Source organism: Anastrepha obliqua, chromosome 1 (genome assembly GCF_027943255.1).
Source record: "Anastrepha obliqua isolate idAnaObli1 chromosome 1, idAnaObli1_1.0, whole genome shotgun sequence".
NCBI classification, from domain to species: Eukaryota; Metazoa; Arthropoda; class Insecta; order Diptera; family Tephritidae; genus Anastrepha; species Anastrepha obliqua.
This window is the reverse complement of record NC_072892.1, coordinates 16,806,222-16,831,191: the sequence shown is the minus strand read 5'-3', so window position 1 is coordinate 16,831,191 and position 24,970 is coordinate 16,806,222. Positions and strand designations below refer to the sequence as shown.

The 24,970-nt window shown below is 38.0% G+C and overlaps 1 protein-coding gene across 5 annotated transcripts in view; it reads right to left on the bottom strand.

Moving 5' to 3' along the window:
- Positions 1-3,228: 3,228 nt before the first annotated feature.
- Positions 3,229-24,970, bottom strand: part of LOC129252918 (mucin-5AC) — a 124,206-nt gene continuing 102,464 nt past the window's right edge. For all 5 annotated transcript variants that reach the window (XM_054891083.1, XM_054891082.1, XM_054891080.1 and 2 more), the window contains 4 exons: positions 6,696-6,797; positions 6,429-6,579; positions 6,070-6,191; positions 3,229-5,995 (listed from right to left, as the gene is read on the bottom strand). In XM_054891083.1, coding sequence (XP_054747058.1) covers positions 4,259-5,995; positions 6,070-6,191; positions 6,429-6,579; positions 6,696-6,797 — 2,112 coding nt within the window. In that variant the 3' untranslated portion in view covers positions 3,229-4,258. The remainder of the gene's footprint in view (positions 5,996-6,069; positions 6,192-6,428; positions 6,580-6,695; positions 6,798-24,970) is intronic.

Here is a 24,970-nt window from a genome sequence, read left to right as displayed (position 1 = left end):
CATTTGAGCAACGATTGCAAATCGTGCAAATTTTTTATGAAAATAATCGTTCTAGTGCTGCTACTTTAAGAGCATTACGGCCAAAAAATCATCTTCAGTGATGAAGCTGACTTTTGGCTCAATGGCTTTGTCAACAAGCAAAATATGCGTTACTGGGCAGAAAGCAATCCACACGTGATTCATGAGGCACCGTTGCATCCCGAAAAAATCACTGTTTGGTGCGGTTTACATGCCGGCGGCGTAATTGGCCCATATTTTTTCGTTGACGTGAATGGAAATCGAGACCGCGACATGATAAACGATTATTTTTGGCCGCAATTGAATGGTATGGACTTAGACGACATGTGGTTTCAACAGGACGGGGCCACAAGCCACACAGCACACGCTACAATTGATTTGTTGAAGAGTAAGTTCGATGAGCGCATTATTTCCAGAAATGGACCAGTCGAATGGCCGCGCTCGTGTGATTTGACGCCTCTAGACTATTTTTTTTGGGGTTATGTGAAGTCGTTGGTCTACAGTAACAAGCCGGCGACGATTTGTGAGCTCAGAGCCAATATTGAACGCGAAATTGCTGGAATTTCGGCCGATTTATGCAAAAGAGTGGTCGAAAATTGGGTTCAACGATTGGAATTCGTAAAACGTGCATGCGGTGGTCATGCAAAAAAAATCGAATTTCATGCTTAAATGTATATGTTCAAACTCGATAATAAAAAAAAAATTAGTTAAAAATGTCAAACCATTTCTGTTTTATTAAAAAAAAAGTTGAAGCGCTCTTACTGAAAAACGCTTTAGAAGTCCCGTCAGGTGAATACGGTGAGTGATTGATGGTTAAAATGCGATTTCTAGTCAAAAACTCAGTCACAAGAGTGGATCGATGAGATGGTGCATTATCATGCAATAAGCACCAGCTTCCTGCTTCGCGGTATTCAGGGCGAATTCGACGAATGCGATGCAACAAACGCTTCAAAACGCCAAGATAGAAAATTGCATTGCCGGTTTGGCCCATTGGCGCAAACTCCTTGTGGATGATTTCTTTGGAATCGTAAAAACAAATGAGCATCGACTTGATTTTTGACTTCTCCAAACGCGATTTTTTAGGTAGTGGCTCATCTGAGGCCTTCCATTCGGCCCTTGGGCGCTTAGTCTCAGATTCATGTTGGAAACACGTCGTTTCATCACCAGTTACAATGTTGCACAGGAAGTTCTCGTCTTTCCTCGCCTGATGATGATGATTCCATGAATTTGAACGATGATTTCGGTTCATTTTTGATAAATTTACGAACAATTTCAATGGAGTTTTCGGTGATTACTGATTTTGGGCGGCCCGTATGTCGGTTACTGCGCTTATCAAGAAAAAGAAGATAAACCTTTTGTTAAAGTATTAGAGAAAGGGTCTTTCAAGAGTGGCACCTAGATGTACAGTCCGTGCCAGAAGAAAATAACCGATTATTTTTGTTGTAACTTTAAGATATATTTCTTTCTGCTTTTTGCTGCGTAATAGCTCCACCCAAGGGATACGACGCCAGTGCTAACTCAGGTTAGTGTCGTTCGAAGCTTTCCCGTCAACGTAACGAAACAGAAATGAGTGAGAAGTACGCGAAGCGTTTTGAGGCGGTATTTTTAGGCACGCATTCGAAAGGGCCGAAATTATCTTACGCCGCGGCTGTAAAAGTGATTTAAAAATCAAACAAGTTTGTTGTGATGTGGAATCAGCGGTATATGGTGTACGAAAATGTTGATGACTTTTTCGAACGCGGCTTGAAGTGAGTGACGACAAAAAAGCAGGGTAAAGTGATCGTCCAACTTTTTAAGGCGGGACCTTCCTTTGCGACTACGCCAAGCACACACAACTCTTGCTAAAAAGGGAATAGATGTGAGTATCAACTCCATCGAACGACGACTGAAGGAGGCGAACATATCCTACCGCCCCACATCATCAAAACCACGCTTAAACGTCAAAAACTGAAAGCTGAAATCTGGACACTGAAAGTTAATGACATAAGCCATTATGACATCGCTATTGTGATTTGAAAGAACTATAATAAGAAAAATCAGCCTCGGTAGTCAAACATAAGTACACCAGCGTGCCATCCCAGAGGTTGTGGGTTCGAATCCCATGTAAAGCACGGTCCTCGCACTTTTCCAAATTTACCTACTTTCCCTTTTCCTAAAAACCAAAAAATCTCATTCCTCAAACCCAAAAACTTAGCCTTTCCATCCTCACTCCCGCACAATAGTCAGCGCATTATTTGCATTATGGCTCCTAAGACAAGCAAAAACAAAGAAAAGCACACAGTTACACCTTGCATCCAGTGGCGCCAGCAAGAGGAAGCGGGCAGCCGCGGTAATAGCGCAGACACATGCTTTAGCGAAGTCCTCAACCATCTGTGCGATCCTTCTGCCACAAAAATGTGAGACACAGATGGCGCTCCAAGCAATAAGAAGGCGTTGTTTCTAAGCGACGACAGGTGGACATTCCCTCTACTTAGGACTGGTAGCTGCAGGCTAATCACCTACCCTGTCAGAAATCAAAAACAAATTAAAGAAACCAACGCAAGACTGAGTCTTATCGAGGGTATATGCTCTCGTGAGGAGTAAACAAGGAAAACAAAAAATTAAAAAAATCGGTTTGGAAACGTCACTTATCGCATCCTTTGCAACAACGAAATTGGAAACCTCATTGGTGGTTATTAGATGGATTGACCACATCAGAAGAATGCCCAACGAAAGAATTCTAAAAAGGGAGTTTACTTTGCGACCAATTGGAGGAAGAAGGAGAGCCCTACTAAGAAAGAGATGGTTTGATAACGACGAAGCAGACTTAAAAGCGATGAACGTTCGTAATTGGAGAAATGAATAAAGAGAGAGGCTGGATTGGAGCAGGATTGTTGATGAAGTTATGGTCCACCACAGACTGTGAAGCTAAGAGATAGAGAGAGAGAAGCGTCAAATACACAAGGACCGCCGCAAACAAAAAGTCAACGCGTAAATGCACGAAGATTTTCTAGCTCTTTGAAAGAGCTTGTGAAAAAAACCCTGGGCGAAATGCCATCGTGTAAATTGGTTCATAATTTTTCCGCATTTAAAAAAAGGATCTTAGAATAACAACACGAACATTTTTGCATTTTCAGTTGAATTTTTATTTGACAACATTCAAACAAATAGATAAGAAATAAAAATACATAAAAAATTTTACTTAAATAATAAAATACATATTATATATTAAACTATACTTTTTATTTTACTTATACACTTACATAAATATTATAAACCGTAAGTAGAAATTATGCATAATACCTTCTAAAATATACGCTCGTGCAACGGATAGCATCTAGCAAGGCGCTTTCATTAAAGGTGGTGGCACTAGGCCAACAAAACTGTTCTGTACGTTTGATTGTCAATGCAAAGTATTGAGAAACTAGAAAACAAATAATGAATTCGCCTTGTTTCATTCTGAGCTGATAGCCACATGGGCACGGCGAAAGAAAAAAAAACAACTCAGCTGATTTACCAACACCACCTTTAATAATAGTAGATTCGCCTTGGCATCTAGAAACCGAATTGTCAATTAAAGCTCAATTACATTCTTTATTTAAAAAAATCGAACTCCGATAAAAACATTTTTAATTGAATTTAGAAGCCAATTCAGCTACGAATGTTCAACCAGTACGAGTGCACCTAATTCGGCTTCTACAACGTGCGTTTACGCGTATGAATGAGCAGCCCAGGCATGAATGGCTGCGCTCGCTGCTTGGGAGTGGTAGGAATGATTGCTTGAGGATTTTCATGAATTCATTTTAATGAGTAGAGTCGCTCAACTTGAATGAAGTCTCACATGAAGAATAGCATTTGGTTAGATATTTCATGAATTGTAAAGGTAAAGGAAATAAGTAAGGAGGAAAGGTGCAGGCACATTCTGGTAGCTTTGCGCATCCTTATTTACAATAGAGTATTATTTACTGTTATGCGATTTTTCACTGGTTAATTATTTTTACTGCTAGGCACTGTTGTTGGAAATACTTATTTACAGTTACAATATTTACTTTAAGGTTAGTTTTCCACGTTTTGTTTGCATTGAAACAATTAACTTAACGGTACAAATTAGGAGCTATGTATTTGTGCATAACAGCACATCAATCAAGAAAGCAATAAAACTAAAAAAATATATACTTTTTATTGTGCTACAATTTCGCAGTATTTCTAACGTCGTTCGCATGACGTCGTAGATCTCCTGAACTCCTTACCCTTCCTTCATCTATCTTCGTATACAAGGCTCGCAAGTGCCGGGCACTACAAAGGATGGATGACACTCCGGACACTTGGGGTTCTCGCCAAACCAATGCCTATGATCCTCGGGTACATCGTCAGCTTGATCTGGTATCTTCAGTTGAAACGAGTTGTATGTGTCCGTCGACAAGTAACCAGTGCGGCCAATCGGCTCCAATGGGAATAGGTACTCCGGCACCGAGTAGTCTTTGCGCAGCTGTGTAATATCTGATATTGGCGTGGCTACTGTGTCTGAGCGATCAGTCGCTAGTGCTGGCGTAGTTGTAACCCTTGGCTTTTCTGCATTCACCCGGAAAACGCTGTTTGGCTGCCCCGTCTCCTTGATAGAACGCGAGATCGGCGTGCGTTCGGTTTGACTATTTTCACGCGGCGTTTTAGTTGACACTAAATTATGACTACTAGTGGTCTTGGCCTGCTCTGCGCTATGCGTATTATCGCTGACACCACTAATAGTATTGTAATCGATTACTGTCTCTGGATATTCGCGTCCATCAACGCCTATTGGCGGATCCATCTTAGGTGGTTCGAGCCCATTCGATGGCACTTTCCACTCATAGTAGATGGGTGGTCCCTGTGTGGTTGCGATATCGTGTTGCACGTACTCCTGATAAGGCGGCAACAGCTGTTTGGCTGGCGGCTTGGCGTCACTGCTTGCTGTGGATGTGTTCGTCGTGCTGATCACAGGTGTGGGCAAATGCAAGCGATTTGTGGTTGGAATACTGTAGTCAAAGGGTGAGCTTTCCAAGTTTTGTGTTGCCGGCTGCTTTGTGGTGCTCACAGGTGGGCGTGGTGTGGGCGGCTTAAAACCTTGTGCTGGTGTGGGAGTGCGCGCATCCTTCGAATTTTGACTAAAGCTATTCTCAAGCAAATTATTGTGATTGCGTCCGCCAAAACTCGGCGCTTTTGTGGTGATGCCACTATTACTTGCGGTGAAAGGTTTGCCGGCTAGAGTAGTGAGCCGATTCGGTGGTGGTACTGGAGTGGTGATGGTGTACTTGGCTAATAGAGGGGAAGAGGTGAATGGCGTGGCAGATGAAGCGCGTAGTGGCGTCTGAGTGCTGAGCGTGTCGTTCTCATTGTAGATGGGGTGCAGGAAGGGTGGCTCGTATACCTTTGATGGTACTTTCACAGGCGTTGTGGAAGCAACTGTAGTGACGTTGCCTGGTGTTATTGATATGGTTGGGGTAAACGCCGTTGTTGTAGTTGTAGATGCTGTCGGCGCAGCAAAAGCGAATGAGCTGCGACTACTTTTGACATTATTATTGAATGAGCTTTTACGTTTGCTGCTTGCCTGCTCAGCGGAGTTGAAATCAGCCGAGGTATTGTAACGCGTGCTGTGACTCGTACCCAAATCCTCATGCTCGCCCGACTGACCGCGCTGGTGTAATGCGGCATTGTTGAAACGCGAGGCGGCTGAAGTAGTTGTTGGCGCGAAGGTCATTTTTGAGCGATCGAAGTTCACTTTTGTTGTGGTTGGTGGAGTTGTGTGCGCTGTTTTGGGTATGAAGCGCACATTGCCGCTGCCAGTTTGTGAGGTGGTATCGTCAGAGATCTGTGCTTCGTAGGCAGGCGGGAGTATAGTGCGGCTGGGTGGTGGTATTTTCCAGTGCTGCTGGCCCGGTGATGGCTGTGCGGCATTATTTAATTTATTCTGAACTTTCTGCGCGTCGACATCGCGAATTTGATTTTGGACTGCGGGAAGTTGCTATGAAATGAAAACGGGAAATATTTTAATGTGCTTTCAGTAGTTTATTTCGAATGTGTCGAATTGGCACAAACCTTATATTGGTTTCTGAAGGATTCCCCAGAGTAATCAGGAGCATAAGGGCGATCCAAGAGGTCCGGACGTGGTGTACGCAAATTATTCTCCTCATCATTCACAAATGGCTTGTCGCGTTGGCCTGCAATGAGTAGCAAAATAAGTTATTTTTAACCCATTATCATCTTAAAGTATACAACATTTTTTAGTGGTCTAACGGACTAGTGATACTTTTTTGCATGGCTCTGTACCATTAATCAGTTATACTACATTTTATATGCGTGTATTATGTGATGTTAAATACAGCGTTACTTTTCGTTTGTTTCTCTCCTGTGTTTGTGCTTAACACACAATGGGCTCTCTGTTGGTTCTTACTCACCAATCAATAAGTTGGCTGCATAGTCGCTCTCAGCCCGCGAGCAGTTCACCATATACCAGTGATCGCAGATCAGCATACGCTGCTGGAAGAGCGTAGTATTGGGACAGGAATAGCTGAATTGACGCCCCAGGCCATCGCACATGTGGTACACCTGTGGGAATATTGGATTTCTTCAAATGTTTAATCTTTACAAATAAAATGCAGCGCGTTTATTATAAGCCAATAGCAGTTGTCCGATTGTCAGATTTATTATGTGTGTATGCGTACCTGACATCCGGTTTCAACATCTGCGTAGTAGCCGGCCGGACGTCCAGAGCAGGAGAATGAAGTTTTCTCAAATACGCGATGTGCGCCAATAGCGTTTTCACTCTGAAAGGAAAAATTGCAAAAAAAATATTTGAAATTATTTACGAATAAGTAAGAAAGCGAAATTTGAAAATAAAAATGTTTTTAGCAGCTACTTTTTTGTTAGCTATATACCTAAGCCCAATGTGCATTCATTAAAGGTGGTGGCACTAGACCAACAACACTGTTCTGTACGTTTGATTGTCAAAGCAAAGTATTGAGAAACTAGAAATAAATAATGAATTCGCTTTGCTTCACTCTGGGCTGACAGCCACATGAACACGGTGAAAAAAAAAAAAACTCAGCTGATTTACCAACACCACCTGCAGTAGATTCGCCATGCCTAAGCCTATAATGTGAGAAAATATTTCAAAAATTATATATATTCTGTCCAAAAAGTACCGGGAATCATCAAAATTTATTTTGTCGCCTTCCATTCGAAGCAATACATATATGCCAACGATTAGTACAGTCATCAAAGCACCCTTTAAACGCGTTTGAAGAGATCTTCTTCATCTCCTTCAGCGAATTCTCCCCAATGGCTTCTATCGACTCAAAGCGGCGTCCGCGGAGTGGCAACTTAAGTTTTGGGAAAAGGAAAAAGTCACAGGAGGCTAAATCCGGAATACGTGGGTTTTTCGATGATATTTGCCAAAATTTTATTTTTGCGTTATCATGGTGCAAGATCCATGAGTTTTCTTTCCACAAATTGGTCCGTTTACTACGCACATTCTCTCTCATAATCTCTATTTATCGTGGAACCATTTGCAACGAATTCCGAGATTCCGACTGCACAACACCATGATAATCCAGGAAAACGAGTAACATGACTCTCTCTTTTGACCGACTTGACGTGGTTTTTTGGGGTTCGGCTCATGCGGATAGCGCCATTGAGCCATTCAGCCGCCTGTTGACTGGTTTGTGCATTTCAAATTCATGTACTCACTTCTCATCCCCTGTTATGATGCGCTGGATAAACGCTGGATCCGAATTCACTTGCTCAACCCAGTCTTCAGCCACCTTCTTCCGATGAATTTTTTTAAAGAAATTCAACTCTCTTGGAACGAGTCGAGCAGCCTTATGCCTCGAGCGTCTCATGCCCAATTGATGGTCACCAATCACGCCCCTCAAACTTAAATGATGGTTTTCCAGCACCATTTCCTTGACCTTGTCGACGTTTTCATTCGTTCATCTTCCACGGTTTCTCGGCCGTCTGCAAAACTCTTATACCACTCGTAGATCCGTGTTTTTGATAAAGCACACTCGAAACTTTTTTTCAAAATTAACAATATGATGGCCTCAGGAAATATTTTTCAGATATTCGAGAAGAAAAAAACCGACAATTATAGTTAAAAAAAATTTAAATTTTTGAAAAAAAATCCTTCGATCAGGAACGAGTTTTTTATGTTTTTCAGAAGCAGTATAAATTTTATTGAAATCTACCAAGCGGTTTTTTCGTTACAGTGATCACCAGTTCAAAAAACATAGTTTTAAGAAAAACGCATTTAAATTTTTGCTATCGACCTCCGGAGTGCTCAAGAGCCCTTTGTTAATTGTTGAATAACTCGCAAAGTATTTTTGGGATTCACTTCAAATTATTATAATTTTGACAACCCCTAACCCCTTAAGTAGTGTTAATTTATGCATGGACCATCGAACGACCCCCATAAATGCATATTCAAGAGCCATACATTTTCATTAAAGTATGCATATACAAGAATGTATGTATGAAATTGAAAGTCGAACTGGTAATTCTAAGGAAGCTTTTTCGGTAACTAACTTTTACTCCAGAAAGATCCATACCAAATTTGATGGAATATGAAACAAATTGTTTCGATCACAGTCTCGTGATCTTCTAAGTAGTAGTAACGCAGGGTCCCCCAAAGGATTTACCCCAAGTCTTTAAGGTCTCTCAATTGCTTCTGACCAACTCCTGACCAGACATATCCAACAGCCTTACATGTTATGTAGCATTTGCTGAACTGAAAGTTCAAGTTGTTTCATCTTGTTCAGTGCAGCTCTTTCGTTTTTACCCTGCAGTGATCCTTAATTTCACCAATTACGGGATAAATTATTAATAAAACGCCTTTGAATTTATGTTGCACAACTTTACCACAGCGAACAGTTGCTACGCTGGATTTGAGTTAAATAAACAATGTCTGTCCGTTTTGTCCTACGTGAAATTTCTGGCCACGTACGAGTTTTAATGGAATCAAAGGGGTATAGAAAAGAGCCTTGCTCACGCTAACTTAGTCATCGTATTATAACGATTCCAATCCTTGCAGTGAGCTTCGATTATTTAGCGAAAAGATAGCTGCTTGCACAACTTTCCTTGGAGCTCTAGTTATTGTCCGTAACTTTTAAACAGAACTCTTAACCAGAAAAAAATCATTAATCAGACTGATGTTTGCCCCATCATTAGGAGAGGATAATTTTTTTCCACGAGTTGTTTGCAAATGGTCAGTTTCTACTTTACAATAGATGTGAGATGAAAACATACATTCATAGGTGTGTAACTTATATGTATGGGTATGGGAATAAGCTTCCGCCCTCGTAAAAGAGGTGTCGCTGCTGATACTATATTTGTGTTCGCTTTAGTAATATACTGGTGATTTGAAGGTGTATATGTGAGGTCTCGATCACAGTAGTTGACATTCGTTTGAAGCGTAAATATCCTTTTTTGTCTGAGTCAAAAATGTCTACGTTCGTCCCGAAAAAACAGCATTTGCGGGCAGTCTTGTTTCATTATAACCTTGTAAACAAAAGTGCAGCTGAAACGTATCGTATGTTGATCAATATTTATAGTAATACGCTCCAACAAATCCAACTTGTAAAGAGTGGTTTCGACGCTTCCAAATTGGCAATTTCGACGTGAGTGTTGAAGATCGCGAAGGGGCACCGAACAAATTCGAAGATACTCAACTACAACAATTATTGGATAAAGTCGCATGTCGAACCCTTAATGATATGACTGAAGAGTTGGCTTTTGACAGATGAATCGATGAATGGAAATTGTCCAGAAAGCAGAAATCAGGTAACTGGGTGCCATATCAATTGAAGGCGAGGGATATCGAGGGACGTTTGGTGACGTGTGAGATGCTTCTTGAACGGCAGAAAAGAAGAGGTTTTCTGCATCGCATCGTCACTGGCGACGAAAAATGGATCTACCATGATAACGTCGAAAATGACAAACTGATTTTGCTGCATGGCAACGCTAGTCCACATGTTGCTAAATCGTTTCAGAAATATTTAGAGGGACTGAATTGGGAAGTTTTGGGCCACACGCCGTATTTCCCAGACGTTGCCCCTTCAGATTACCATTTTCCCTTATTGGAGAGCCATTCACTTCTTACGAGAGCATCGCAAACTGGCTCAATAAATGGATCGAGTGAAAAGATCTCGAATTTTTCGTCAGAGGAATCCGTATGTTGTCTAAAAGGTGGAGTAGAGTTGTAGCTTCCAAAGGCGCATAATTTCATATATTATTTTATTCTTTAAACAATTCCTAACTTATTCTAAGAAAGGAGGGAAAGTTAGTCCGATACCCAATATAATATTTTTAAAGTAAACTTGATTTCAAAAATGTATTGCAGCAAGGCAGAATTTCATGGCGAGCTCGCAAATATTAGCGTCTCGTTTGAAATTTATGAACCTTTTTGAATGTTAATTTGTATGACAAATAAGAAGTTTGACATGAATAACATTTTCTAATAATTCACCCTTTCATCATTAGCTTATATCTGATTTACCGCTTTTTTTATTGAAATTTATCGGTTGTGAACTGGAAAATATTCAAGACACCACTTAACCGGTATTTTGTATGACAAGATGTTCAAAATGGATACTTTAGCCTCATTCTAAGTAGTTGAATGGGTATAGTATTTTATCACTGCAAATTTCAAATGCTTGCATGCCATACATGCAAATATTTTTTACTATGCATTGAAATGGCCTTCAAACTTGTGGAATAAAGCATATGAAATATTGATATGCCATATTCGATGAAGGCTGTTACAAAAAACAAAAAAAAAAATAGTTATAATGAAAAAAAAACAAATGAAATCAGTATAAGATTTTTAAAAGAACTTTCAATACGTATTATTCGAAAAATTATGTGTAGTGGAGGCTTAATGAATAACCTCAAATTTTTAATTCATTACTTTTCTGACATGCAAGCTTAATTTAAAAAAATATTTGGGGACGTTGGTGCATGGAAAAGCAAAGAAAATTTTGAAAATATCTAAGATTTACAAAAAACGATATTTTCATGGTTTTCTGCGTGTTTCGTACTAATTTCAGGTTGCTGATTTCATCTTTAATAGTTCCTAGTGCACAGTTGTTAGGTTAGGTTCGATTATACTGCCTGGCCGAAGCCACGCAGAGACCATTTTGGTCCATAGCGATACCAGATCAGAATCCTATTTATCGAAAATATACCTCACTCAAGATGCGCGTACTGTTCGCGAATTTTAGGAGTCGCTCGAGCTCCAGTTCAGGGATAGATTCCAGCCTTTCAAAGCTGTAAGCACCTAGGTAGCTTAGTGTAGTTTTCGAGAAACTTGGACAGTAGCATAGAAGATGCTCCAAGGGTTCTCTTGTACCCGGCTCATTACATCTCCAGCAAACGTCGTTAATGGTTAAATTTGGCTTGTAAGCGTGTGCTGCCACTAAGCAGTGCCCTGTTAGTATACCAACTAAAGTTGTACAGTTTCTTCTATCGAACGATACAACCGATTTAGTATACTTGTCATCATATGCGTGTTTACACATGATCCTGGCAACTTTGCAATTGTTCAGGCTAAGTCATCTGCATTTTACCTTTCGTTAGCAAGCGTTCCTCTAGTTCTTTATGAATAGTGCGCAGGGATTTAAGTATCTGACTTATTTGATCCGCCGCAAGTTTCGCGCCTTCTTTAGCTATTCCACCGACTGTCTCGTTTCCCTCTATGCCTTTATGCCCAAGAACCTAATAAACACAAAGCCTGCGGTTGCAAGCGAGCTTGTTGATTGCTTCCTTGCATTCAAGGACATTTTGGGATGATACACAGTATGATTTTATCGCTTTTATAGCCGCTTGACTATCCAAGTAAAAGTTTATTGCGCAGTTAATTTTTGTTTCAGTACATAAAGCGTTTTTCAATAGGTGCGCTTCAACTTTTTTCCGATAGGGAGGGCGAACGACGCAATATTTTTTATTTTTCGCTTGTCCTTTATAAACTTTATTAGTATACATTTCATCATGGAACGCTACACACTTGAGCAACGATTGCAAATTGTGCAAATTTTTTATGAAAATAATCGTTCTGTTGCTGCTACTTTAAGAGCATTACGGCCATTTTACGGTCCATTTAACAAGCCGTCCCGTTTTGGGGCTATGTGAAGTCATTGGTCTACAGTAACAAGCCGGCGACGATTTGTGAGCTCAGAGCCAATATTGAACGCGAAATTGCTGGAATTTCGACCGATTTATGCAAAAGAGTGGTCGAAAATTGGGTTCAACGATTGGACTTCGTAAAACGTGCACGCGGTGGTCATGTAAAAGAAATCGAATTTCATACTTAAATGTATATGTTCAAACACAGTACAAAAGTTAGGGGGTTTAAATGCCTTTTGATGCTTAATTCCGCACAATATATGCCAGCGCCAATCCCCTCCACTATTTTTGATCCATCAGTGAATACATTGATGGTATTACTCCTCGGAACCAAGCCTTTGCGCCATCCACCAGGATAGTTGGTAAGTTCAGCGAAGCTATTAACCAGTTTTTATAGATCTATCCGGAGGAATTGGTGTAAGCAATACAACAATACAAGGTAATGTTACCCTTTTACCTTTCCACCTTTTTTTACATTACTTTCCCTGTCAAGTGTTGGTAGGCAAAATATCTGAAAATGATAAACCTACACCTGGTATACGAGGGTTGCTACTAGGGTTGCTATTTGAGTTGCTTTTTTTATTTTTATCATAACAAAAGAAAAATTAACAAATCTGGTATTATTGTTTATCAAAATATTCTCATTTCTTCAGTGACCACTATACTTTTGCATTTGTTTGCATTCAACTTTGGAAACACTTTCTTCAGTTGCGTTTCCAGCGCATTTTTTAAATTATGAGGGAGCCAAGGTGATCATGCACAAACAGGATGTTTTGGTCTTACTATTTACCTCAATATGTGATAAGACGATCTTACTCAATCATTTCGCACACAGCAGTTTCTCATTTTCGCACAAATACAGTTTTTTTACGGTGCTCGGCTGCTGTATAACGCCTTTAATTATTCGATAGACCCTCGCCCATGTCGAAAATTATGAAAAATAGTATGTAATTGGACGAAAATTATCTCGGTTTTACTAAATTGTTTTGCCGAGACGAGGTTTTAAGCCACCAACAGCCGAAGTGGTTGGTGTTTGACTGCCGTTCGGAAGTGCGCAGGTTCGAGTGTCTGAGCTGAAACACCAAATGATAGAAAAAGTGTTTTCTATGTAGATATATAATATCAGTCTCCTCTCGGCAGGCAATGGAAAATCTCGGCGTGTATTTCTGCCATAAAAAAGCTACTCATAAAAAAACCATCTGCCATTCGGGTAACTTTTGCGCAAACAGTTTAAAACTATTTTATGATCGATCATTAGCTCTTGCACGTTGGTATGACTACTAACATGCCGGTCAACTTTGATTATTTCTGTGATTTTATGGATATTTTTGATATTTTCCTTAACATCAAAAATGCCTGAACGGAATCGATGAAACTAAAATTGCACGTAATTAACTATTACAAGTATCGGCTCCATAAACACCATTCACAATTTCTGCGGCCTGGCTTGCATTTTTGCCTTTATCAAAGAAGACTTTTATCTGACTTCCATTTGTTAACACTCACAACTGAATGGAGCAAACAAAAAGCAGCAAAATATTTGTTTAGTGTGAAATGTCAAATTGGCAATGATCATAAACTTTAATTGCTTGATCGACACTTTACAGATATCGATCACTAAAGCCATCTACGGAGGAAATAATGGATTTGTTTAATGTTTTAATTATTTAACAAAGAATTCTAAAAACACTTAATTATAGTAAAACCTAAGCAGGAAGTTTGACTTCACCGAAATACTATTTATCACATATTTAAGATATGCCTTTGGGAATTGGCCGCTAGAGCCGCCACTTTTGCCAGAATTGCGTTATATGGAATGTTCTTTCATACTGAAAAATGATCTCAAAGTCAAACCTTACAAGATCCAGAAGGCGCTTGATCGCACAACAAAGCAGCAACATGCCAGACTTGAAAGAGCGAAGTAGTTGCTTCGCTTGGCCGAAAGCGGTAAATTTCCGAACATTGAGTTTTCTGAAGAGAAAATTTTTCAAATTGAACAATTCGTAAAGGATTGGCCACCAGGAGGCAGCACCCGCCGACAGCACAGATAATGGATTGGGCCGCTGTAACCGCAGATGGGCGAAATATTATCGGGAAAGTATTCTGAAGGATGCTTCGAAGCCGTGGGCAGACAAAAATTTCGGTGGACGTTCCAAAAGAACTCGGCACCGTCTCGCAAAGCTGGAGTGAACCAAGAATGGCTAAAAAACAAGGTTCCGAACTTCATAACGTCAGCACAATTGCTTTCGAATTCACCAGACACGAATCCAATGGATTATTCTCTTTGGGTAATTTTGGAGAGCAAGGACCAAACTAAAAGACTCACCAGTCTCGAGGCGCTGAAAAAAACCATTGTCCGCGAGTGGGCCAAAATACCTGCAAGTCACATTCGGGCACCGTGGACCGTCTCAAGGCCATACTCAAGGCAAAAGGTGGTCATATCGAGCAAATGTAAATTGATTCTCAATTTTGTATTATATGCACACATTTTTTACTTTGAATTGAATAAAAGTAATTTTCCAAGCACCCTTTTTATTGGGATACTCTTCGAGTGCCGGACCCTGTATGTATGTATGTATTATACGTATGTATATGTTATTTTAAGAGAAGAAAGTTAGGCTGGGTTATACGGTGCCTTTGTGCTTGCGCATTCAGAGCTGAGGGTTTTAAGTGTATTTATTTCAACTTGACGTCCCGTGGCAATTGGCTTCCGAAGTTCTTATGGCAATCATCACCTTACGAGTTATACAGTCCGCAAGGGAGTGAAATGAAGGGCTTTTCTTCGCAAGCTATGTGAGTTATAAGATCTGGAAGCCTCAAATTAGTCTGCCTGTAAATTCGTCTGACTCTATTATTGTCTGCAGTTGTGAGCAAACCGAAAGAAATATTAAGCAAATAGTGTTAAAATAACTTTCCGAAACTCAAAGTGGATAACCCATTACCAAGCAGAACAAAGGGAATGCAGAGCAGCTCAACTGTCAGCTGGTGACAATAACTAACAGAATCAGAAATCTGATTGATACATTTTCGAGATATGAATCTATTTAATATGCTTGCATGTATGTATGTATGTAATCGTAGGACGAAGTGAACGTGCATGTTGCCAATTATTCAGCTAACGAGCAGCATAATGTTGCAAGTACCTACATATGTAAGTACATATCTTATACACGAGTATGTATGTGAAATATGGATGGAGAAGCAGCACGAATGCAAAATTGCAATGCTGCAAGCCAACGACAACCAAGAAAGCAACAACACAGCGCGCTTGCTCAACAGCCACACAGAGGGCATAAAAAAGATAAGTCGAAGTCAAATAGAAAATAAGAAGACGATGCGGGGAAAAAGTGACAGTGAGCGCTCGTAGCTGTTGCGCTGGACATAAAATATGATGAGGAAACTGTAGACGACGCTTTGTTATACGAGTATTAGCTTTCGGGGCGTGAGTGTGGATCAGCAGAATGAGTAGCTTGATGTGGCAGTTGGTCGGCTGCGCTGAACGGTTGTTGGTTGCAGGTTACAACGTGTCAACGTGACATTCATGACAAGTGGTAATAAACTTAAATTTTTACTTTTTTCGGAGTTGTCGTTGGTGAAGTTTATTTTGTGACGAAGTAGTTGCCGGTGAGTTTGTCGCCGCTGCAGCAGTCGTACCGCACAATCTTACGTAGACGTTAGTTAATACAGTATATGAACACTAGTACGCCAATTAATTACCTTGCGCCAACAATAGTGCCAAAGTCGAAGTTACTCAGGCCTCATAGGAGGGATTCTCAAGAAAGGCTTTCCTATACTAAGTTTGAGGAAATTTTTTTACTCAGTGCTGAGTTGGTGTTTGAACGCCAGAGCACAAACTAATTACCTTGCGCCAACACTAGGATGGATTCTCCGTAAATATTTTTATGAACTAATTTTGGTAAAAAAGTTGTGTGTTTAAGAATTGAGTTAGACTTTCTGAGTACTTGGTGCTTACTTGGTGTTTGAACACTAGAGCACAAACTAATTACTTTGCGCCAACACTAGGGTCAAAGTCGAAGTGACTCAGGCTTCATAGGAGGGATTCTCCGTAAATATTTTTATGAACTAATTTTGGTAAAAAAGTTGTGTGTTAAAGAATTGAGTTGGACTTTCTGAGTACTTGGTGTTTGAACACCAGTGCACAAACTAGTTACTTTGAGCCAAAACTAGTACCAAAATCGAAGTGGTTCAGGTAAAAAAGTTGTGTTTTTAAGAATTGAGTTGAATCATTGAGTACTTGGTGTTTGAACACCAGTGCACAAACTAGTTACTTTGCGCCAAAACTAATACCAAAATCGAAGTGGTTCAGGTAAAAAAGTTGTGTTTTTAAGAATTGAGTTGAATCATTGAGTACTAGGTGTTTGAACACCAGTGCACAAAGTAAATACTTTACGCCAACACTAGTCAAAAAGTCGCAGTTATTCAGGTAAAAAAGTTTGTTTTTAAGAATTGAGCTGAATTCTTGAGTATTTGGTGTTTGAACACTAGTGCACAAACTAGTTACCTTGCGCCAACACTAGCCCAAATTCGAAGTGGCTCAGACATGATAGGAGGGATTCTTAAGAACGATTTTTATCAACTAATTTTGTTGAAATTGATTTAATTTTTAATAATCAAGTTGGACTTTCTGAATACGCGGTATTAATCCCAGCAGTGCAAAATTGACTATTTTTAATTCTCAGGGTGTAGTATTTCTCTAATTTTGCAAAAATATTTTTTATATTGGAAAAAAGCACATTCAACCACCTGGTGTGTGATCTTTTGCATATTGTATGTATGTAAAGGTATATATGCATGTTTGAGTTAGCCACTTACATACAGAAATAATCACATGTACATACATACGTTATTGTTGTTTGTGCGGTTTGGATAAAAAATTTCAGTGGTGAAATAATGATTGTCAGTTGCGCGACTCAGAATGTGAAATACACCTTAGCCATATCAGCTTTTCGCCATTTCAGTGAGCTCTCTGTTGCATCCGTCAAAGGTTGGGCAACACGAATCGAGGTCTGATAGGCATTGCAGTTCATTATCGGCTGTCACGTTGCATCGAAGTGAGATTTATATATATATTTATTACATGCACAGTCATGTTTTATTATTCAAAAACGCATGGCTCGACAGAAGGGCGTTTCTACACGTGATTATTAAACTTTTTCTATAAGATTTATTAGAAAAATAACCCTTCATGAGTGCGCAGTTTTATCACTTTGCAAATCAGTTGTTTTTAGCAATTAGTAGTTGCTTTATTGAAATAATAATCATTTAACAATTTATTGCTGAACAATAATTTGATGAGCCCATACAAAAATTCTTCTATGTATATGTGGATGCATATTAATTATTAAAGCGCTAAAGAAAGTGATTTGGGAAATTTATGTTTTACATCCGTTTCAGTTCAGTAATTAATCTGTAAGCAGTATGCGTTGCAATATCTTGGAAGAAAATTTACGGTTGATGAAGGATGCAAAAGTGATGTTTTCACACGGCTGCAGAAAGCAAAAAACGCATTCGCTAATCTCCGACTGGTGTAGCTGTCCAAACAAATCTACGTGCATGCCAAGCTACGCATCTTATTTTATTTACTTCACTACAGATGTATGCACTTTGAATGATGGTTTTAAATTCAGTCTAAGCGGCGTTTAGAAAATTCATTTCGAGAACTTTTCCTCATTATTATAAACTTTTTTTTAGTGATTCGTATTTTAATGCTGTTTTTTAATTAAAGATTCATGAAGTTGTGTGTGTATATGTGTGTAAGTATGTTGACGTCATTTCAGATGTTGCAGCATCAAAGGCTAACAAAACATAACACAAAGTTTATTGAATGCCTTCTCATGCCAAGCCTCTGGAAATTCCTCTTACAAATTAGAATATGAATACCTACATACTCGTAGTATAAAATGGCAATTACATACCAACATAAACACATAAAATATATATAAGAAGAACAAAATATTGTATATCTGCGAGAACAATTCACGTGATTTGGCCTTGAACTTACTATTATATAACTTCAATGAGTTGTGTGATTAAAATATAGAATCGTTGTTACCCGCTGGTGTTGGCCGAACTATGGCGTCTGTCATGCGCCCGATCGACTGACAAATGTGGCGAACGTTTGTGCCACATGCCTCGCTGCCGCCGTTGACGGAAGAAACTATGCGTGAGATCTGCACTAAGGTCAGCCAAAAAAACATTTACTTCTGTCAATGGATTCAGGCGAAATTCTATACAAAGACTATTTCACGATGAAAAAACGATTAATTTTTTTTATAAATGTAAAACAAAAGTTAAATGTACTCGGATATACGCTTATTTACATTTAAATAAAAGAAAATGACTGATCATTCGCAATATTTAATATACTGAAAAAACGTTTAATATGTATATTAAAAATACGCTCATACTGTCGGGTGTTTTTGAAGTGAAACTTCTTAAAGTAGAGGAAAAGGGGGGAGAGAGAGAGCTATACCTAACATATATCTTAGTTCCACTTTAGGCTATTTTTCCTGAGTTTTTCCTTGTGGTTGCTAATTTCAAGTGAAAAATAACACTGACTAATATACTTTTTGGCGCTTGTTTGTAGGTGCAAACTTGTAGGAAATATATTTTTGGTGCCTACTTTTTAGCGTTAGATTTCTCTCGTGCCTACTGTTTGGGGCGTTTTTTGGTCCCAATTTTTTTCGTATTTTTTTTGGTCCTTCCTTTTTTGCGCTTATATCCGCTTTCTGGCTAGTGCTTATGCGTATTACAAACTGCTAACCATTCCGATGCCGAATTTATTGGTATTGCCTTGCGGTAATTTGAGCCGTTGCTGCGGTCCTGGAATCACTGCGCTTGAGCGGGTGATAAACGCTTAGAGGCTGCGCGTTGTTGCCACGGTTTGTGTGCGGCTTTTACCTACACCGGTCGACCCTTCTCCGTTTTTTGTAAATTTTGTCTATTTGTATTCTCTGCAAATGTTGTGAATTTATTTAGATATATACTCTTTCTCTCTCTCACTCATTCTCTTTCGGGTTTCTCCCTCTTTCTTTGTTTGCCTTGAAAGTTTCACTTCCGTTATGTGTACTATGCTACGCGCACTTTTTTTCATTGAATTGAACCGTTTATTCTACAGCTCAGATTATAGTTATAAATCGTTTCTTATTTCAAATCACAAATAAATCACAAGATAGGTACACTTGCGCGTAACATCAGCATAAAAAAGGCACATTTGGAATTCTCCTCCGATATTTTTCTTTCATTCGAGACACTCAATGCCCAAGTTTTTATTCCGAAAGCATACCACTACTGGAATATCTTAAATCACCCTCCGGTAAAGCGGTCATTACTGCATTTGAATTTGCAGCGAACGTAAAAAAGAGAGATTTGTTTATCACTCATGCAAGGTAAGTGGCTTTATGTCTCAGCTTATTTGATAAAAAATGTGCGATTCTCAGCTCAAATTATGGTATTCTCAAAACGCATTCACGCCACAGATCACACCAAGAGGACAAAACGCGCATGCCTTTGTTAATGCCGCCTTTCTACTCGAAATGGATATGGCGTCATGAGCTATACATAGTTAACGCGGCGCGCATTTGCTTCGATGGCATCAATCCCGATTTTGTGCATGCCACTGGTACCGAAAAGCTCCTAGCAGGAAATAATTTATTCGATAAGGAAACAGTAGCGCAAATATTTAAAATAATAAATGCGGAAGTTTTACCCACTGTTGTGTTATATGATCCAAGCCCCGAATACCGCAAGGCTCTGGCTTGTGGACTATTCAATAAGACTTTGCTTAAGCTTGCGCCAGCGGAGAAGGTCAGAGATGAATATAAAAGTGAGAGCTGGAGCGTTCACTTTCACCTGGCCTACAAACATTCGAGACCATTGAGAAAAATTATCCCATCACACAGCCTATACAGAAACTGGCCGGTGTGTTAAGTTTATATTTTTCAATATTCTTTTAGATTAAAAGGTTTTCCATGTGTGCTTCTCTTCCTTTCTTTTTAGGATTATTTCAGTGCGTTGGCGAGGCGACCTATATGAACGGCGCTATCACCACTTCCAATGATGTCCACTGTGCATTTGCTAATGCCACCAGAGTAGGCGTAAATATTTAAGAGCTTGAGAACTTGAAATGATATAACAAAACAGAAGTATTGTTGAAATTAATTTTTTATTATAATCCGCTAGATAATTTCTTGGTATTTAATTTTCTAATACGATATCCAACATATATCCGCCGTTGCATGGTCCATTCGATCAGTCTAATTTTTGACTACTTTTTGCTATAAATCTGGCTTTACCCCCATAAAAAGTAATTCATAGGCGTTAAATCGGGCGAGCGTGGGGGCCAGTGAACAGCACTACTTCTGGAGAGAAAGTTGTGCACGAGCTTTTTGAAAGATATATATGTATATATAATTGGCGCGTACACTCTTTTTGGGTGTTTGGTCGAGCTTCTCCTCCTATTTGTGGTGTGCGTCTTGATGTTGTTCCACAAATGGAGGGGCCTACAGTTTCAAACCGACTCCGAACGGCAGATATTTTTATGAGGAGCTTTTTCGTGGCATAAATACACTCGGAGGTTTGCAAGAGGAGGTTTGGAAAGTTTTAATGGCAATCGGAACGCGTTTAATCACAGAAGTTTTATAGTGTAATTCGTGTTGCTTACAGATATTTGAAATATTCACTTAAGTCATAAAAAAAAACAAATTGAATTGAACCATACCATGATCTTCTACAATTTTTGATTGGGTTAAATAAAAAACGGTGTGTCAATCCACTTGTTTTAGGTTTTCCGAATACAATCGCATTTTTCAATTGAATGAATTTCGTGAATCCGTCGTTGTTCCTCAAAAAGAAACATCGCTGCTAGCCAGAATTGTCTTCATGTGGCATACCGTGAGATTGAGTCATGGTTAGACACTAGTTTCACATACATTCAATATTGGAAAAATTTATTTATTTATTTAATTAATTAATAGTCTAAAAAATACAGTATCTCTTACAGACTATGAAAACAGATTAATGCTGAATAAATTAATCAAAGTAAAATTAAACTTATAATTAACTAGTTTCAATTGTACTGAGTGAAAGAAAAAGATAACAGTTCTTATAATTTACAGAGGAAGATTATTAGATAATACTAAGAATTTAGTTCAACAATTCATTTAGAACCAATTTGAAGTGATTCTTTGTGGAAGAAAAATCCAGGCCAATATGATTTGAAAGTGAAATAAAAATCACCCAGAGTTTTAGCATTGGAAGCATAATTAGTTCTTACCATCCCCAACCAAAAAAAATCATGATTCCGTAAACTTCGCTGAGAAATATTGAAATTGATTTTCTCGAGTAGCGATAAGGAGTCAATAACCCCATTTATCAAATCGAAAAGGAAAGTAATGGAGAGAATAGTCTTTCTAATATCTAGTGATGTTAGATTTATGAGCAAGCACCGACTTTTATAGGATGAAATTGGATCAGTGAAATTTAAAGAACGCAAAGCATAACGCACAAAAGCTTCCTGGACACGTTCGAGCCTACTAATATGACAAGCATAATATGGTCCCCAAATAAAGACGGTGTTTCCAGCTTCGAGCGAACCAGAGACGTATATAACAACTTAAGAGTATAAGGATCAACAAAGTCCGAACTAAAACGTCGAATAAACACAAGTACGGAATAAGACTTTGGAATGGTGTGATTTATATGTTTTTGAAAAGAGAATTTAGAATCAAATACCACACCAAGATCAGTAACTTCACTTCGATAGGATAAACTAGAACCACAAATGTGGTAGGAAGTGGGTATAAGAGAACAAGATTTAGATTAAGAAACATAAAAGCACTTGCTTATGTTATTAAAATGACTAGAAATGTCATTAATAAGAAGTATAAAAAGTAAAGAACTCAATATACTTCCCTGAGGTACACCAAGGGACGCAATAAAAGAAATAGATGACGCTCCATCAACATTAACAACACATTTCCGAGAGGAGAAATAGGATTTAATCCATTTTAAAAGAAGGGAATGGAGTCCTATAGCACTCAATTTGGAAATTAAAACCCTATGATTAACCTTAACAAATGCTTTTGAAAAGTCTGTGTAAACAGCATCAACTTGAGTTTTTTTCTTAAACGATGGTATACAATATTCAGAGAACACACGTCGCTAAAAATATGTTTTTTAATTGAATTGACAATCACTCAAAAAAGGCTTCATAAATTGGGTAAAATGCATAAAAAGTGGGTTGATCTTCATGGCCAATATTTCGAAAATCAACAAAGCTTTTCACGTGATCCACTCCCAGAACTGTTTTGACAAAATTTAGCGTCAATTTTATACTTTGACACACACACAAGCAAATAACTGAAGGGAATTGAAAAATTTCGAAGTACTTGATTTCTATTAAAAACTTCGAGAGTGCGAGAAGCACATAAATTAGTCAAGAGTTATTGTTTTTCACAACTGCTCATTGCCCAGTAGCTCATTAACAAATCAAATACAAAAACCACTAAAATCAAAAGGTTCATTAAGCGTTGGCTAAATTGTCCTCTTAAGTGATTTCCAAAAGCCATTAACGCTTCAGTTGGTCAATGCATTTTTCGCATTCATTTATAAATATTCAATGGCTGTTAAAATTACCATTTGTACAAATGAAACGCTTATGAATTCAACAATCAGCTGAGGCAGAAAAAATAAAAAAGAAGACAAAACAATAAGAAAAACTTAAATGCAGAAAACAAAATCAAATGCAACACTCGGCCAAAGGCAGTTGAACTGCGTGCATCACAACATACACCCTGAATGTCCATACAAGAATGTAAGTTATATATTATAAGTAACTTTCCCCTTTCGCTCTCGCTCTCTTCATTATCTAACTGTAATAATTAGCTATGTAAGTTATATATTTAATTGTTGTAATTGTTGTAATAGTAAATGGGGAACTCTTTCTCTCTTCATTTTAAGTATAAATCTAACTGTTAAAATAAATTGAATAAGTATAGTTTTTAATGTTAAAAGTAGTCTTCAAAGTCACCTTGAAGAGTAAAGAACAAATTATTTTGAAGTGTAATCAAACTTGTTCCATTTTAATAAAAATAAAACTAATAAAAATAAAACTTTAACAAATTTATTTTATTTTCAAAAATAAATTTAACTGGCGACGAGGATGGGATATGTTATTTAAAACATATCCAGTGATAATCGGGAAAAGAAAAGGTTAAAATTTTCAACAAACCGATGTGAACCGCAAATAATTCAAGTGGACATTACTAAAGTGTGGCAAAAAGCGAAATTTTTGTAAACTTAAAAACTAAAAACTAAACTAAAAAAAATATTTCGTGTAATAACTAATCCGAAAGAATAGTTCTAACAAATTTATGATCGTTGAAAATAATTTGAACTTAGCGCAGGTGGGTGGCATTAGTTGCAGATTTTTGTAAATATAAAAACAAATGGAAAAGTGCATTTTCTCACCAAAATATCAAATTATTAGTTGAGTGCAAAACGGCAAATTTGTGCATAATTTGTGAGCAATTTTACTGCCCAAATTGATATGACTACCGTACATACATATATTTAAAGCGGACAAAATCTTTGACAAACAAGAAAAAAGATTCGCTTCGTAAAAAACAAAAAAAAAAGGAAAAGAAATTACTAGAAGTTAAAAGTTAACGGAAAAAGAGAAGAAAGTGTACGGCGTGCATTCCAGTGCTAACGGCGTGAAAGACGAAAGAGAAAGCAAGCCAGCTACCATTAGAGAAAGGAGCAGAGCAGCGTGTGCTTAGAATTACAACAACAACACCCACAATGGCTTTGACGTTAGCTGAGAGCTTGCGTGAAGCGAGGAGCTTGCCTGCATTTAACGGGAGCAGTGAATATACGCTCAGCAACTACCTGAGGGACGTCGCAACTGTGTTGCAGCTAACGCCAGCAGAACATGTACAGACAATAAAAACAGTATTAAGCAATAGACTGCAAGGTAAGGCGTTAAAGGCGGTCGAAACCTTATTTAACCCTACATGGGAAAGTATAATAGTTAAGCTTAAGGAGGAATTTGGAGTAAAAAGAAGTTTTTTTAATTTAAGAAGTGACGCACTAAACGAAGAAGCTAGAAACATTGAGGAATTACATTATAAATTAAGTAAAATTTTAAGTTTAATGAACACAAAGTATAGCTTAGAACCTGACATTTTGTATACACCTGAACATAATGAAAAACTAATTTTTGATATTTATGTAAACTACTTACCTATTAGTATTAAATCTCTTTTGCTACAAAATAATATTAGATCTATTAACATAGCTTATACATTTTATTTAGAAAATAATATATTAAAAGATATAAAACTAGTAAATAATAAACAAGCGAATAGTTTTGCGTATAAAAGTTTTCAAAACAATAATGATTATCAAAATAGCAATGCCTTTCCAAATAATAACTTTCAAAATGCAAATAATTCATTAAATAGGAATGGTTTTCAAAGATTTCAAAATTCAAGCAACTTTCCTAATTATAGTAGCCGTAATAACAGAAATAATAGTGGTGGTTTTAATAATTGTAACAGAAATTTCAGAAATTTTCAAACGCAAACTTTTAACACTTTTAACAGAAATAATCATCAACAACAAAGCCAAAATTATGACTTAGAAAATTTTAGTAATTTACGACAAAATCAACAAAATTCATATAATAGACATTTAAGTAATAATGAAGAACCAATGGAAATTGATGCAATTCATGTTACAGAAAATTTTCCTGTGCAGCCTCGAAATTATCATTACCCATAGTAATATTAACTATAAATAA